A 14,905-nucleotide genomic window follows, 5' to 3' on the forward strand; every position below is an offset into this window, starting at 1 on the left:
ACATTAAATCTTGTGTTTTTGGTACCATTTTCAGTTTAATTCAGGTCAGAGAGAATTTATTAATCAGCACTTTCTGTTTTTATTAGCATTTCATATCCTGTCCCAACTTTTTGGAATTAGGTTTGTATTTAAAGATAACGATTTGTGTAGTTGCAGTTTTATTGTATGAAAATAATCCTATTTTATCATTTCTTTCCAATGTCAGACAATGTTGACTCAGGGCAGCTTATCCCAGAAAGACCCACTCACACATTATTTTTAAATTGCTTTTTATTTTAGTAATCGCAGGAAAGGGGAATCATTATTTTAACTTTGCCCTCATCATGCATGTGATAGCTGAGTACTGTGACCTAGAACCGTTATCTGCTTCAGGAGCATGAGTGAAAGATTCTCAGAAGTAGACGATGGGCTCATCAAGAGTCTTTCCAGTTTGGACACTGAGCAGTTCCAGTTTGTGTCCAGCGTGAGGGAGAGACTGGAACACCTTCAGGTGAGCGTACTCCTCCCCACCCACCTGCACCTGAGAGGGAGAGAGAACAATGTTAACCCCTTAAAATCCAGGCTTATTACATTATAAGGCTGATTATTCAGTAACTACAGAGGCTTCAATGAAATTGGCTGAGCTATTCACAGATTATAAGGGCATAATAAAACTCAAAAAGTTATGATGCTGTGCAGAATGTGAAAAAAAAGAATGCAATGAAGTGCAAATCATGTAAACCATATTTTAAATGAAAACACTACAAAAACAACATATCAAATGTTGAAATTGAGAAATTTTATTGCTTTTGGAAAAATATTTGAATTTGATGCCAGCAACATGTTCCAAAACAGTTGGGACGGGGGCATAAGTGTTTGGGAACTGAGGAGACGCTGCTGTAGCTCTGAAAGTGAAATGTTTTCTGTTCTTGTCTGATTCAGGATTTCAGCTGCTCGTCAGTTTCAGGGGCTCATTTGTCATATTTTTCATTTCATAATGTGCCAAATGTTCTCAGTGGTGACCGGTCTGGACTGCAGGCAGGTCAGTTTAGCACCTGGACTCTTTTAATACGGAGCAGTGCTGCTGTAATACATGCAGAATGTGGTTTAATGCCCCCTAATGCCCACTAATGCCCCCTAAACCATCATGAATACTGGCTTTAGAACTGAGCACTGATAACAAGCTGAGTGGTCTTCAGCCCGGAGGACTCAGTGTTCGTCGGACCGCCGGACACTTTTCCACCTCCCCTCAGTCCATTTTAAATGAGCTCAGGCCCAGAGAAGGTGGCAGCGTTTCTGGATCCTGTTTATATTTGGGTTCTTCTTTGTGTTTTAGAGTTTAACAGCGTTTGTGGATGCAGTGATGAACTGTGTTCACAGTCAGTGGTTTTCAGAAGTGTTTAGTCTCCAGAGTCTTTAATGATATTCTGCACCGTAGACGATGAAAAGCAGAAGCTCTTTGCTGTTTTATGCTGTTGCTCTATTTGATGGTGCAATCTTTCACAGAGTGGTGACCCCTCCTCACCTTTACTTCTGAAAGACTCCGCCTCTCTGAGACGCTCTTTATACCCAATTATGTTACTGATTGCCAATCAACCACCAGATGTTTTTGGGATGTATTGTTGGCATTCAGTTCAAAATGGGAATATAAATTTATAAAAAAAAAACAATAACACTTCTCAGTTTCAACATTTGTTTAGTTGTGTTTGTTTTGTACTGTTTTCAATAAAATATAAAGGTTAAATGAGAACAAAAAATTACATCAGGTGTTCAAACTTCTGCATACGACTGTATGTTAATTATGCATGTGTGCCTGTATTAATTTCCATGAAAGTCAGGAGACAACCCGGTGAACTGGCCATGCCCACCAGCACAGTAGCCACATTTACCTGCAGCCTAATAATCTGTTAATAATCTGACTAATAGCTCAATTGGAATAGAATACGTCCATGTAAACACCTCATTTGGAATAGTCTAATCCAATTGAAGCCATTTGGAATACAATTCCTATCTGATTGATCAAGGTGGGTAATCCTGTAAATAATCCGTTAAATAGAAGAATAATATCCGTGTAAGCGCCTGTATCCGATTACATTCCCTATCGGAAAGTTTCAGTCCGTTCTGCATGTGCGTCGCGTCACAGTGAGAGTTTATACCGTTCAACACGGCGGAGCAGAAACTGGTCTGCAGAGGAGACGAAGTTCATGCTCTGATCTTTAAAAGACGGCGGTGGGACGGACGTCCAGCTTATGCGTCTCAGAGCACGACGTCTTCCTCTCGGCCTTCTTTAATAAGGACGTGTGAAGGACGTTTTCCTGAGTCTGACGTCATTTTAAGGCAGTTAAAAACACAATCACTGCTCACTGCTGCTCATCTCACTCTGACTGGACTCACGTGATGCTGGTTGTCATAGTAACGCTTACTCTAAGTGATTCTCTATGTATGCACATCATTTTGGATCTGATTACTTGCAGTGAACATGTAAACGAAGATTTTCATCAGATTGTTGAGTAGAGTGAGAATAAACACCTCAGTCTTAATCTGTTATCGGAATGTATTTAATCGGATTGGAAAAAATCTTTGCATGTAAACACAGCCATTGTTTCTGTAGACTGTTGGTAATTAGCGCCTCTCTTAGTAAATCTGCCTCTAAGACTTAGAAGCTTCACCTTGATGAAGTAGTTCATTCCAGACACAACTTGGGTGGCGAATGATTTGGCGACAAAAACCTCAAAGGTCCTGGAAGTTTTCTGCTCCACCTGCGGCTTCACCTGGAGAAGCAATAGAATACAGCACACATTAACCCCTTAAAGCCTAGGGTTCACCTGCAGGTCAAAAGTTTTATTACACAGTCCCTGTAGTTACTGCATAATAAGCCTCAGTATGTAAAAAGACTGAGAATTTAAATAGTTAACCTGCAGTTCAGCACCCGTCTCACTAAACCTCCCCATAAAGGTTTAGTTTATCATAAAATCGCTGTTAATGTGTTTTCTTCAACACTCTTCATGTTCATCAGTGCGCCGTGTTGCTATGAAGGGCAGGTTTTGTCTGAATAAAGATTTACACTTTTCTTTTCCAAACGTTTGTGAAAAGCGCGTTCCGAAGCTCTTCTGGTCCAGTTTGTTTGGGAGTGTTTGGGTGTCGCCTTTCAAGCTTTTTAAATTGCGCTTCTTTTCATTGTTCTCATGTGGAAAAAATATATATAGATATGTATTTTTATATATTTATATATTATATATTAACCAAGTATATTTTCAAATGAATTTATTTTAAAACGTATGTGAAAATGTTTTATATAGACAAAAATGAATGTATGTAATTATGTTTATCAAATCCATCTGAAAATGTATGACAGTAGCCAGAATCCTGTCTGATGCTCTTCACTGTCTGATCCCTTTAGAAACGAGTTTGTGTTCCAGTGTCTTCATGTTAAATCTGATCTAATGGTCCTTAGAAGCGAGGGGTGTAGGTACTGCTACTCTGTGAAAAGCAGGGCTGATCTGGTTTATGTGAAGTACATTGTGTGTGAGTGTATTAAACACTGTTGGTCTGCAGGACCCAGTATGTAAATTCCTATGTAGTGCACTATGTAGGGAGCAGGGAGCCGTTTGAGATTCAGCCCCAGCGTGAGGGGCGCTGCTGGATTGGTGGTCAATAAGACTCACGGTGGTAATTCAGTGACCAAAAAGGATTTATAAAGGGAAAGATTTTGTAATAAACAGTGTTTTTATTATATGTTGATTATAATAAGAAAAAAAGTTAAAAAGTTGATGAAATGACCGCAGTGCACAGCGATGGGCGACCAAATGCTCTCTTCCTTCAGTGTCCGTGGTGGCTTGTGAACGATACCGCACCCTAAAGGAACTACATTTCTGGACAGAATACTTGTTTTTTTGATGAATATTAATGATGAACAAACAATTGTGTGTTTGATCATATTTTATGTTGACCACCATTTTATAAAAGCAATAAGCCACTTGAACAGGCTTTAATACGGTCAGTTACTGCAAACCAACGAAAAACATGACCGTCTGTGGTTTGAGAAGCTCCCTGAGTTCCCACACACACTCACTCTCACTGACCCGACACACCCAGATCAGCCGCAGCGTTTAGGTGTGTGAACTACAGTGATCTGTTCATCTCTAAAGGAGTCTGAGTAAGAAGAGAGAGTGATGAACATTCCTGACCATGACTCACTCGCTCTCCTCACACAGGAGCTGATAACAGGTCAAACACAGAACTGCTGACCCTCACGACACACCACACAGTTATTTAACCTCAGATATGATGAAGGACACAAGAAGAAGATCACTCTTCAGCTCCTCCTCACAGCAGATACCTCACACACTAGAGGACTGACTGAGGAATTCACAGTGGATGCTGAATATAGTAGCTACTGAATAATTCATAATAGATACTGAGTAATTCATACTAGATATTGAATAATTCATATTAGATACTGAGTAATTCATACTAGATACTGAAAAATTCATTCTAGATACTGAGTAATTCGTACTAGATACTGAGTAATTCATACTAGATATCGAAAAATTCATTCTAGATACTGAGTAATTCATACTAGATATTGAATAATTCATATTAGATACTGAGTAATTCATACTAGATACTGAAAAATTCATTCTAGATACTGAGTAATTCGTACTAGATACTGAAAAATTCATACTAAATACTGAGTAATTCATACTAGATACTGAGTAATTCATACTAGATATTGAAAAATTCATATTAGATACTGAGTAATTCATAGTAGTTACTAAATAATTCAGAGTGGTTGCTGGACAGCTCAGTCATGGCCAATTTATGAGCAGTCTTTAGTGATTTTTTTTGATGGCCATTTAAACATAAATTGCTGTTTTGAGGATTGATTTTAGGTGATAATGGCAAAGATAAGACAGGATTCAGATATAAAGTAGTGCTGTTAAGGTTAACATGTTCATAACACAGTTCACACGATTTTATATTCAGGATCAAGTTGACTTTCTGAAAGTAATAAATACGTTCATTACTCAAAGCTATAAAACAACACACTGACCTATGAATGGAGACAAATCTCTGTTCATGGTGATATTCAAGCAAATAAGATACTGTGATTGATTATTTTAATTGACAGCCCTGATATAAAGTCATTTACAGCAGAAAGTTCCTGTTTCACAGCTGTAAACACACACACACACACACACACACACACACACACACACACACACCTCAACAAGCAGAGAGCAGAGAAATATCATATATCATACTCACCTCGTCGCAGATCTGCTGGACCTCAGGGGTCGCGGACATCTCTGATCCGATACCTCCAATTTTGGACATGGTGGTCAGCACAGGCCTCACCTACAACTACCAACAACTACAACTAAACAGGGTCAGCTCTGGCTTAAATAAGCCACCTCTTCCTCATTTCTGCTGATCTGCTGAGCATCACTTGATCTGAATCATCAGGGTCAAAAGTGCAACGTCCTCATAAGTGTTTTAAGGAATGGACACAAAGCAATTTAAAAAATAAACAAAAAACATCTGAATAATCGGACAGAGCAACACTGACTACGCTGTAAATATCGTCAGTATTTAAAAATATGTCCTGTGTGTGTGTATTTATTCTAAAGAGCTCCCATTTAATCAGCACTCAGCAACATCTGGTGGATGTGTGGGTAATTACAGTGCTTAATTCATTCCTCTCATTTTAGTGTCTTCTGCTTGGAGTGATTTCGCTTTTACACACAGGTAGAGAAACTCTGCTGTGGAGACTGTGGAAACTGCGTTCTCTGGAGCTCCATCCGATACCTTTTTGTGTCCAGACGTCACCAGTATATCTGCATGGGTTGCCGTGGTAATGATGTAGTAGCTGCTCTGGTGTCGTGGATTTCAGTCGCGGATGCAGGAGAGACGGAGGAGCATCATCTCCCCTCCGAACTCTTCAGAACTCTCTTCATAACCATGAGTCTTTGGAGCTCTTTCTGAACCCCAGCACTTCATCTCTCTGGATCTGACATCGTCTCTGTTCGTCGTGTTGCGAATGATGAAAAAATCCGATTTGAGCCTCCAGACTGAGGCGCATCTGTACAAATCTGACTGGAGTCGCTTTGCACCCACCGTCTGGTTTGGATCCGATTTGCAAAAATCTGATTTCATGTGAGTAAATTTATGAGCCTTTGTAGGGAACTTTCCTGAAAAACAAATTCATGAGCCTCTCCTACGGGGGACGCATTTGGGTTAAAATCATTATGAGCCCCACAAAGGACTTTGTCATTGTATAAGTTTTCATGAGCCCCAAGGAGGACTTTCTAGTTTAAGGGAAAAGTGTGGAGATTTGTGTGTGTGTGTGTGTGTGTGTGTGTGTGTGTGTAAGTGGTAAGGAAAATATATTAAGAAGTTATTAGAATTACATATGATAAATTTGAATATTACTGATGTAAGGGGGTAAAGAGATGTATGGATGAGGAGCTCCATGTTTTGTTTTACTTTTAATGGTTATAAATAACAATGAGCCTTCTTTGTTGTTAAATAAGATATGAGCTCTAGAAAACAGGACTTTTGATTATATAGTGAGTAACTAAATAGATAAGTAAACATTTATGAAAAAAAAATGAACGAGCCTCTTCCAAGGGGACGTATGGTTTTAATGAGCCCCCAGGAAGGACAGGAGGGTATACAGTGCCCATAAGCATGGGTGAATAAAGACCAGAGGGTGTTATATATTGATTGTACATATTGCATGATATGACATCATAGTTGGGGAAACAGTGGTTATAGAATTTAAATCACCTGTGTGCTGACGGTGTCCATCTGTGGGGGACTAAAAACGGCTAGTGTTTTATCCACAAACTGTTTCACAAAATTTTGTACAAAAATTTGCATTTAGATATATGTTCATACATTTCTAGCCATTACTGTTTATATGTATCCAGTGTGTGTTCATTTATAAATGAGTAAAATACATTTTTCAATTTAGGATTAATGAACTACACAGGTAGGTTAATGTGTACACTACATACTGTGATTCTTTACCAGGAACTTTATTTATTTTATAAGGATTTATTCATCACTAAAATATTTGTTTACAGTTCACATTTTTATTGTGAGTTGTAGAGTTTGGTGTTTGTACATTGTTGTTTTGTCAGCAAAGTTCTCAACGTCTTTGAATTCCACTTCATCTGTTGACTTGTGGTAAAATAGTAGTTTAATAGGAGTAATTCAAGTAATTGTTGGGGCTTTAGTGCTTAGTTTTAATTGTAATAAGGGTTAATGAGGGAACTGTTACAATGATGAAAAAGCAAACTAAGGTGTGAAATGTAATTACTCTGGCTGATGTTGTGCAGAAGAGTAACCCTTTAATTAAAGGCATTGCAAAAGTATCAGAGAATTGGCATAAGCGTTGGCCTGACATAGAACAGCCATGGCCAGTGGAGGGGACACTTAATCCAGATGTAATTAAAATAATGCAAGTGCCTCTGTCCACATATAAAGCAGATCAAAAGAAGGGTAAAAAGGGAGAAAACCGCAAGGAAAAAAGACAAGTGGAGCTTGGCATCCTCCAGTTATTTGAAAATGAGGGACAGAAAAAGATAGCAGCTGATAAGGATAAGAAAGAGAGAGCCATAGAAGAGATAGAAAGAAATGTGAAGGAAACAGAAAGTCGGATGATGGAAGTTAATGCGCACTTCTCACATGTGGATCCGGTTAAGAAGCCCCCACCTTATGAGAGAGAAGTGAAGTTCAAGGGAACTTACCCCCAGCTTCCAGTGATTAGTCAAGGAGGTGACTATCATATCAGAGATGATGATGATAAAGCAGGGCGAGCAGAAACAACAATAAGAATGTATCCAAGTTCCACAAGTAAGAAGAAAATGACAACCCTGAAAACTAGGGGTAAATTGATCAGGAGGTTGGACTTCAGAGATGAGGAAGACCAAAGTGATCAGAGTGATTGTGAGATCAGAGGAGGATATGACCCTGCAGTCAGGCAGATCCTGGCTAGAGTGGAAAAAAGAGGAGACGAAACATGGAGGAAAGAGGATTCAGGAGATGATAGCTCTGATGAAAGTGAGAATGGGGACAACGATGAAGATTCAGTGAGTGAGTGTTTTTTGTCTTCAAGAGCATTTTTCCAGCGACATCCAGTACCAGAATAGAAGAGGATAGACAGAGAGTTTTAAGAGAGATTGAAAGGATCAGAAGACAACACTACCTATACTGGTGTCAGAACATACACCTATAGCACTTTTGGGAAGAGATGCTTTGTGCAAATTGAATTGTACAATTAAATGCACACCGGACGGCTGTCTGGTTGTAGTGTTGCTCACCAACTGCTGATGACAAGGAGACTGAAGCTCCTTCAGTATTTTGGATTGGAAATCTTACTGCAGATTTCTTGGAATTTAATTTAAGCTGTGGGAGAAGCTCATTGTAGCAAACATGCCTGATGCGAGGCTTCCAGAGTATCCACTGCACTGCACGCTTAAGCATTACAAAAATGTCAAATCCAGAGGATGGTTGAGTCATCAACCAAACCAAGTTCAACTTCGTTCATGTTGTATAATTTTGGGACCACAAGCAGCAATGAAAATAGACAGAGATGACTGTTTGCAAAAAGAGTTTGATGTGGAAAAGACTGTGCCTCATGTAATGTTGTTGGTGTCCGAGGGCTTTGAGCAGAAGCATATAGGAGAAATGATGGTGGAAGCAGAGAAAGCTGTTTTTGCACCAATAAAGGAGAACTTTGCCATCTGGAAGAGTGAAGACCAGCGATGTTTGAAGATTATGATTACTGCTCAAGGACAGGGACAGGCACAAACTATGCGGATGACACATGAATCAATTTGCCGTACCAAAATAGACTCAAACTCTATGAGAGAAGAGATGCTGCAACAAGTGCCAGAATGTTTGTGGTCTCAACATAGTACTGATATTGGACTTCAGCACAGTGAAGTCAGCACAACCAGTGAAGGTTGAGCTCCAACCAGGAGTTAAACCACCCTGGAAGAAGCAGTATCCACTAAAAGAAGAGGCTATGCAAGGAATTGAACTACAAATTGAAGGACTTTTGAAAGCTGATGTTTTGAAGATAACACAAAGCACACAGAGTAATACACCATTGTTACCTGTGAGGAAGTCAGATGACTCCTATCGTCTGGTGCATGACCTGAGAGCAGTAAATGAAGTAGTAGCTGATTTTCCATCAGAAGTGCCAGATCCACATACTTTGTTAGCCCAAATTCCACTGGGAGCTACACATTTCACAGTGTTGGATTTGTGTGTTGCATTTTTTAGTATTCCATTTAGCATAGAGAGTCAGGGTTTATTTGGTTTCATCTTCAAGGGACAGTTTTATGAGTATAAGAGATTACCGCAGGGGTTTAAGCACAGCCCTCATATTTTTTAACAAAGTATTGAAGGATGATTTGGCAGGAATAGAGCAGGTATTAAAAAGCACTGTCATTCAATACATAGATGACAAATTATTTGTTCGTCAGATGAGGAAACATGTCATAAGGACTCAATTAGATTGTTACAGATAGTGGCAGATAAAGGCCACAAGGCCTCGCTGAAGAAGCTGCAGTATTGTCAGGAGAAGGTAGTTTATTTGGGTCAGACAATAATGCAGGGGCATACAGGTATTTCTGATAGTCAGTTGGAAGCTATTTGCAAGGCTCCAAAGCCCAGAAGCGTTAGAAAGATGATTTCTAGGTAGTACTGGCTACTCTGCATGGATTGAGGATTATACTAGTTTAACAGGGCGTTTGAGGGCTATGATTAAAGATACAGGGAATGCTCAGCTTCACTGTAATCTTTCCTGGACGCAGGATGGCCTTTTGGCATTTGAAACACTCAAACAGAGATTAGAAGAGGCTCCAGCGTTAGTACTGCCAGATTATTCTTGAACTTTTTACTGTAAGTGTCCACTTCTACTGGGGGTAAATATGCGTGTGCAGTTCTTTGTCAGCCAACAGGTCTAGGAAGAAATCCTCAGTCTATTTCTTACTATTCTACTGCTCATTCAGATGTAGAATTGGGTCTACCACTGTGCTACAGAGCAATGGTGGGAGCTTATTTAATGTATGAAAAGGCATCATCTGTCACAATGATATATCCGGTGACAATTCTTACACATCATAGTCTCAGAAATCTTTTGAACTACGGCAAGTATACATTGACTATGCCTAGGCTTAGAGACTATTTTAGGCTTTTAGAGCAAGAGGACGTCACTCTAGCTCGGGTGTGTTACAGCAAACCCAGCAGAGTATTTGCCAACACCAGAGGATGGGGAGCCACATGATTGTGTTCATGAAGCAGAGAGATATTCAAAAATTAGAGCGGACGTGCAAGCTATCCCATTGCATGAAGCAGATCTAGAGTTTTGGACTGATGGATCCTGCTATCATGTAGGAGACAAAGTAAGTGCTGGCTATGCAATAGTGAAAGCTCAAGGTAAGAGATTTGTGGAAGAAAGGCTGAAGTAGTACCACAACCTGCTTCTGCTCAGCTTGCAGAACTAGTGGGGTTAACTGAAGCTTGTTTACTCACGGATATCTGTGATATTCATTGAAAAGGAGAAGAAAAGCAGAATTTTATAATTTTTTTATTTTCCTTTGCAAGACTTTAAAAGACAAGTGTTATTATTTTCAGATGGATTTGAAAGCAGAGCATGTTTGGGTGCAGCAGCTGACAGAGCTGGACGCGACCTCCCGTATCTCACAACTGAAGTGGATCGTTCAGCCTCTTGCCAGTTTGGAGAGAGAGCAGTTGCACTTTATACAAATGTCCAGCGGAGGACCTCGTCAGCTTCAGATGATAGTAATTGTCTCCACCAACATGAACCTGAGAAACAGATTTAAAGACAGTAAACAAAGTTGCCATGTGTGATTGTCCTTGTAGAACAGGGTGATCAGATGTCCTGTTTTTCAGAGACGGCCTCTGTTTTTGGCAGTCTTTGGCTGGCAGTCCTAGAAAGACCTGCAGCAGAGCAGATGGGCAGATGTCTTGTTTTGGCCAGCAGAGGGTGCTGCGGCGGCTATCTACTGACCACTTCTAGCACTCACTCGCCTAGTTTTCAGGACTTGAGGTGACCCAAGAGTTAAAGCAGGGGTGGAGTTACGGCACTGAATTGCTCTACCAGCTGAAAGGTGGCCCTGATTGGTAGAGACAGACAGTCCACTGGAATGTAGCTGCCATGAAATAAACAAGCAGAGCATCATTTTAAGCTTTTCAGCACTTTTTCAGCCATATATGAAATATGGCTTTTGCTGAAAGCATCTCTGTCTGTCTGGAACTGGAGCTGCCCAGGGGTGAGTTCAGGGTTTAGATATTGGACTACTGGCAAAATATTTCAGTTGAATATGAATTATGGGCTCAGTGACCACTCAATTATTTGTTGTAAACGTATCTCTGCCTTATCTCTGACTGAGCTGCTAGATTTTGTGACTTTTGAACCAGAAGCTTCCTATACATGCTGACCATTACTGAGTGTTCCATAGCTGACCAGCTTCACTCACTATGGTAGCCTAAGTTCAGGAATCTGGTCACCTTGATGTAGAAGCTGTGAAATGTGACGGCTTTGCTGTTTTGGTGTATTTCAGTTTTACAAATTCATTTGACTCTATTTAGCATCCCAACGAGCAGGCATCCCAAATCAATCAATCTGAAAACAGAAATCTAATCAAGTCTGTTCGTCCATAACTACTGAGAACTGTTCTCTAGATTTTCTGGCTTGTGAAGGTGAAGAATAAAACATCACCTTAACCATGTAGATGATTTGATCCCCAGGTTTACTGATGTAGGTTTTTGCTGTGTAGACATCATGTTTCTTCCCAGTGCTTGTCTCCACTCTGCGCTTCACCTTTAACGAAAAAAAAACAGCACACAGGTCAGAAACACACAACAACCCTCACCAGAGGGCAACACTCAGGGCTTTAGGCCCTCAGATCATTTCCACATGTCTGTAATTTGTAGTTAATAGAATCGTGATTGTATTTGAACTCTGCAGATATTACAGCTCTGCTCTTCTTTCACTGAGTGTGTTTACATACCACCAATAATCCAGTCATAATGAAGGCATAGGGAGGAGAGCAGGCTCCTCTGAAATCAGTTTTTCCACAGTTTTTATGTGTTTTGACACCAGCAATGTTACTTCCTCCGAGTAGATATACTCAGTATTAACCACATTCACCTACAGCCTGATAATCCATTAATAATCCAACTAACAGCTCAATCGGAATAGAATACGTCCATGTAGACACACCAATCGGAACAGTCTAGTCCAATTGACGCCATTCAGAATAGTTTCTTCCGACTGAAGGAGGTGAGGAATCCTGTAAATAATCTATTAAATAGAAGAATAATATCCGTGTAAACGCTTGTATCCGATTACATTCCCTATCGGAATGTTTAAGTTCTGCATGTGCATCGCATCATAGTGAAAGCTTAGAATGATCAGTGTGGTGGAGCAGAAACTGGTCAGCAGAGGAGACGAAGTTTATGCTCCAAAAGTCCAAAGGACTTCACAATAGCCAGCAGGATGGATGACTTGCAATAACATGCAGCTCAGACGAGCGTATGAACAAATGAATGACAGCAACTTCACACGAACTATAGAGCAAGTTAACCACTTAAATAACCAGGTGTGCCAGCAGACCCAAAGCTTTATTACACACTTCTATAAACTAAGAATAGCTCAGCTAGTTTACACTAAAGTCGCTGTAGTTACTGAGTAATGAGCCTTAGTGTGTAAAAAGCCTGAGATTTTAAGGGGTCAAAAGCAGAAAACTCAGGTAATGCACTGCTGCTCAACTCCCTCGATACACATGCAGCAGTTTAAATGTGAGTGTCTGAATGAATTCAGTCAGATTGCATGTAGACACAGACTCTGTCTGAGATGAGACTGATCAGAGTGGCATCGTCTGCAAACTTCATAAGTTTAACAGAGTCAATGCTAGCAGTGCAGTCATTGGTGTGCAGAGAGTAGAGCAGGAGCACCGGTGCCGAGGCAGAGAGGGTCCGAAATGCAGATGCACTGTTTCCTGTTGGACAAGAAGTTGTGGATGCAGTAGCAGAAAGACGGCGGACACTGAGCTGCCACAGTTTATCTGCAGTAAGGATAATGTACCTTATCATCTAACGTCCCCACAAAGAGCTAAATACCCACACACATACATGCCTGAGAGAACATAAAGGAGGGAAACCTTACCGCCTCACAGTAAGACTGGATGGCATCGGTGGCGGGCTCCGGATTGCTAGCCATTGTGGTCAATCCTCAGTTACTGTGTACCTGGATCTACAGCTACCAGCACATCAACTACAACCTCCCCACAGCTAGATCCACCTTAAATATCCACCTGTCGCCCTCCGGCACCAGGGCGTTACACTCACACGCAAATGGGAAAGAACATATTAAAATCCCATTAAAATGAGCTGATAAGCTGCTATAAACAAGGCTGTGCATTAGGGATGTGCATTCAGGCTGATTTTGTTGTCCGAGTGTCTGTAAACGCTCATGACCAGCTAAACCAGTTTAATATACCCATCTTTAAAGAAACTGGTGTTCTATGAAACTGTTCTAGACCACATTATGAGTGAAACTGTGGTCTGTGGCTGCTGTTCTCACTGCAGGTGACCTAGACTGATTTATTTGTGTTCCCACATGCCATATAAGCGTCAAGCTAGCAGGCTTTGGAGTCGTGTCACGATGTGGTAAGATAGGATTTTATTTTTCTCTATTTCTGTATTTTTTTAAACCCCAATTCCAAAAAAGTTGAAAGTGAGACATTTTACCATTTCATGAAAAACATTAACTCATTTAGGGCTTAGAGGCAGCAAAGTATATCAGAACAGTTGGGACAGGGGCAACGAAGTAAGTGGTACTGATAAAAGAGCAGGAGGAGCAGTTTGCAGCTACTGACATGACAGAGTATGAAAGAGCAGTTTAGAGAGTCTCTCAGAGTCTCTCAGAAGCAAAGACAGGCAGAGGTTCACCAGTCTGAGAAAAACTGCATCTAAAAATTGTGGAACAATTTCAGAAAAATGTTCCTTAACGTAAAAATTGTGAAGACTTTGGACATTTCACGACCATCAATCTGGAGAATTCCCTGTACGCAATGAAAAAGGCCGATGGTCAGTGTTGGATGCTTGTGGTCTTTGGGCCCTCAGGCAGCACTGCATTAAAAACAGGCCTGATTCTGTACCGGAAATAAATGCATGAGCTCAGGAGCACTTCCAGAAATCACTATCTGTGAAAACAGTTCACGGGGAAATCCTGAAACGCAAGTTAAAGCTGCATCATACAAAGAAAAAGTCAATACGATCCAGAAACACTGCCACCTTCTCTGGGCCGAAGCTCATTTAAAATGGACTGAGGCAAAGTGGAAAACTGTTCTGTGGTCAGATGGATCAAAATTTTAAATTCTTTTCGGAAAATGCCGTGTCCTGCGTACTCAAGACGGAGATGGAGGCGGACCGTCCAGCTTGTTATCAGAGCACGAGCACAGTTCAAAAGCCTGCAGCTCTGATGGTTCGGGGCTGCATTAGTGCCCATGGTGTGGGCAGCTCACACATCTAGAAAGGCATCATCAATGCTGAACAGTATATGCAGGTTTTGGTAAGATAAGATCAGAAAAGATCAGATAAGATCAGATAATCCTTTATTAGCACAACAAGGGGGAAATTCTCAGTGCTACAACAACAAAGGGACAAGAGCAAAAAAGAGAAGAAGTAACAAGAAGAGAATTCATAAGCAAGTAATTAACTTTAAGTACTTAACAGGGTTTTTTGCAGTTTGTTACTAGACAATGTATATAAGTACTAAACATAAAAAAGATAGAAAATATAAACTCTATCCTTCACAAAGAAGGATAACAATAAAGAATTATAAATAAATAAAGAGCTGATATTTACATTGTAGAGATATGAG

General features: G+C 40.4%; 2 protein-coding genes across 2 annotated transcripts; both read right to left on the reverse strand.

Annotated features, from left to right (window-relative positions):
- Nucleotides 1–252: 252 nt before the first annotated feature.
- Nucleotides 253–5,385, reverse strand: LOC108412848 (cystatin-B-like). The gene is made up of 3 exons (XM_017685074.2): nt 5,248–5,385; nt 2,649–2,750; nt 253–520 (listed from the first exon to the last, which is right to left on the reverse strand). The coding sequence occupies exons 1-3, from the start codon at nt 5,314–5,316 to the stop codon at nt 392–394; spliced, it is 300 nt and encodes a 99-aa protein (XP_017540563.1). The 5' UTR covers nt 5,317–5,385; the 3' UTR covers nt 253–391.
- Nucleotides 5,386–10,564: 5,179 nt separating this feature from the next.
- LOC108412843 (cystatin-B-like) lies at nt 10,565–13,292 on the reverse strand. Its single transcript, XM_017685070.2, has 3 exons — nt 13,187–13,292; nt 11,738–11,839; nt 10,565–10,821 (listed from the first exon to the last, which is right to left on the reverse strand). The coding sequence occupies exons 1-3, from the start codon at nt 13,238–13,240 to the stop codon at nt 10,696–10,698; spliced, it is 282 nt and encodes a 93-aa protein (XP_017540559.1). The 5' UTR covers nt 13,241–13,292; the 3' UTR covers nt 10,565–10,695.
- Nucleotides 13,293–14,905: the final 1,613 nt, after the last annotated feature.

This window comes from Pygocentrus nattereri, chromosome 23, assembly GCF_015220715.1.
Source record: "Pygocentrus nattereri isolate fPygNat1 chromosome 23, fPygNat1.pri, whole genome shotgun sequence".
Taxonomy (NCBI): Eukaryota; Metazoa; Chordata; class Actinopteri; order Characiformes; family Serrasalmidae; genus Pygocentrus; species Pygocentrus nattereri.

Bases quoted from the DNA above. Each gene is read 5' to 3' on its own strand.
- LOC108412848 (XM_017685074.2), bottom strand. From the start codon at position 5,316: ATGTCCAAAATTGGAGGTATCGGATCAGAGATGTCCGCGACCCCTGAG. The intron at 2,751-5,247 runs GTGAGTATGATA...TTGCTTCTCCAG, and splicing joins TCCAGCAGATCTGCGACGAG to GTGAAGCCGCAGGTGGAGCA. The intron at 521-2,648 runs GTGAAGCTTCTA...TCTCCCTCTCAG, and splicing joins GAATGAACTACTTCATCAAG to GTGCAGGTGGGTGGGGAGGA.
- LOC108412843 (XM_017685070.2), bottom strand. From the start codon at position 13,240: ATGGCTAGCAATCCGGAGCCCGCCACCGATGCCATCCAGTCTTACTGT. The intron at 11,840-13,186 runs GTAAGGTTTCCC...TTTTCGTTAAAG, and splicing joins TCCAGTCTTACTGTGAGGCG to GTGAAGCGCAGAGTGGAGAC. The intron at 10,822-11,737 runs GTGATGTTTTAT...TCTGTTTCTCAG, and splicing joins AAATCATCTACATGGTTAAG to GTTCATGTTGGTGGAGACAA.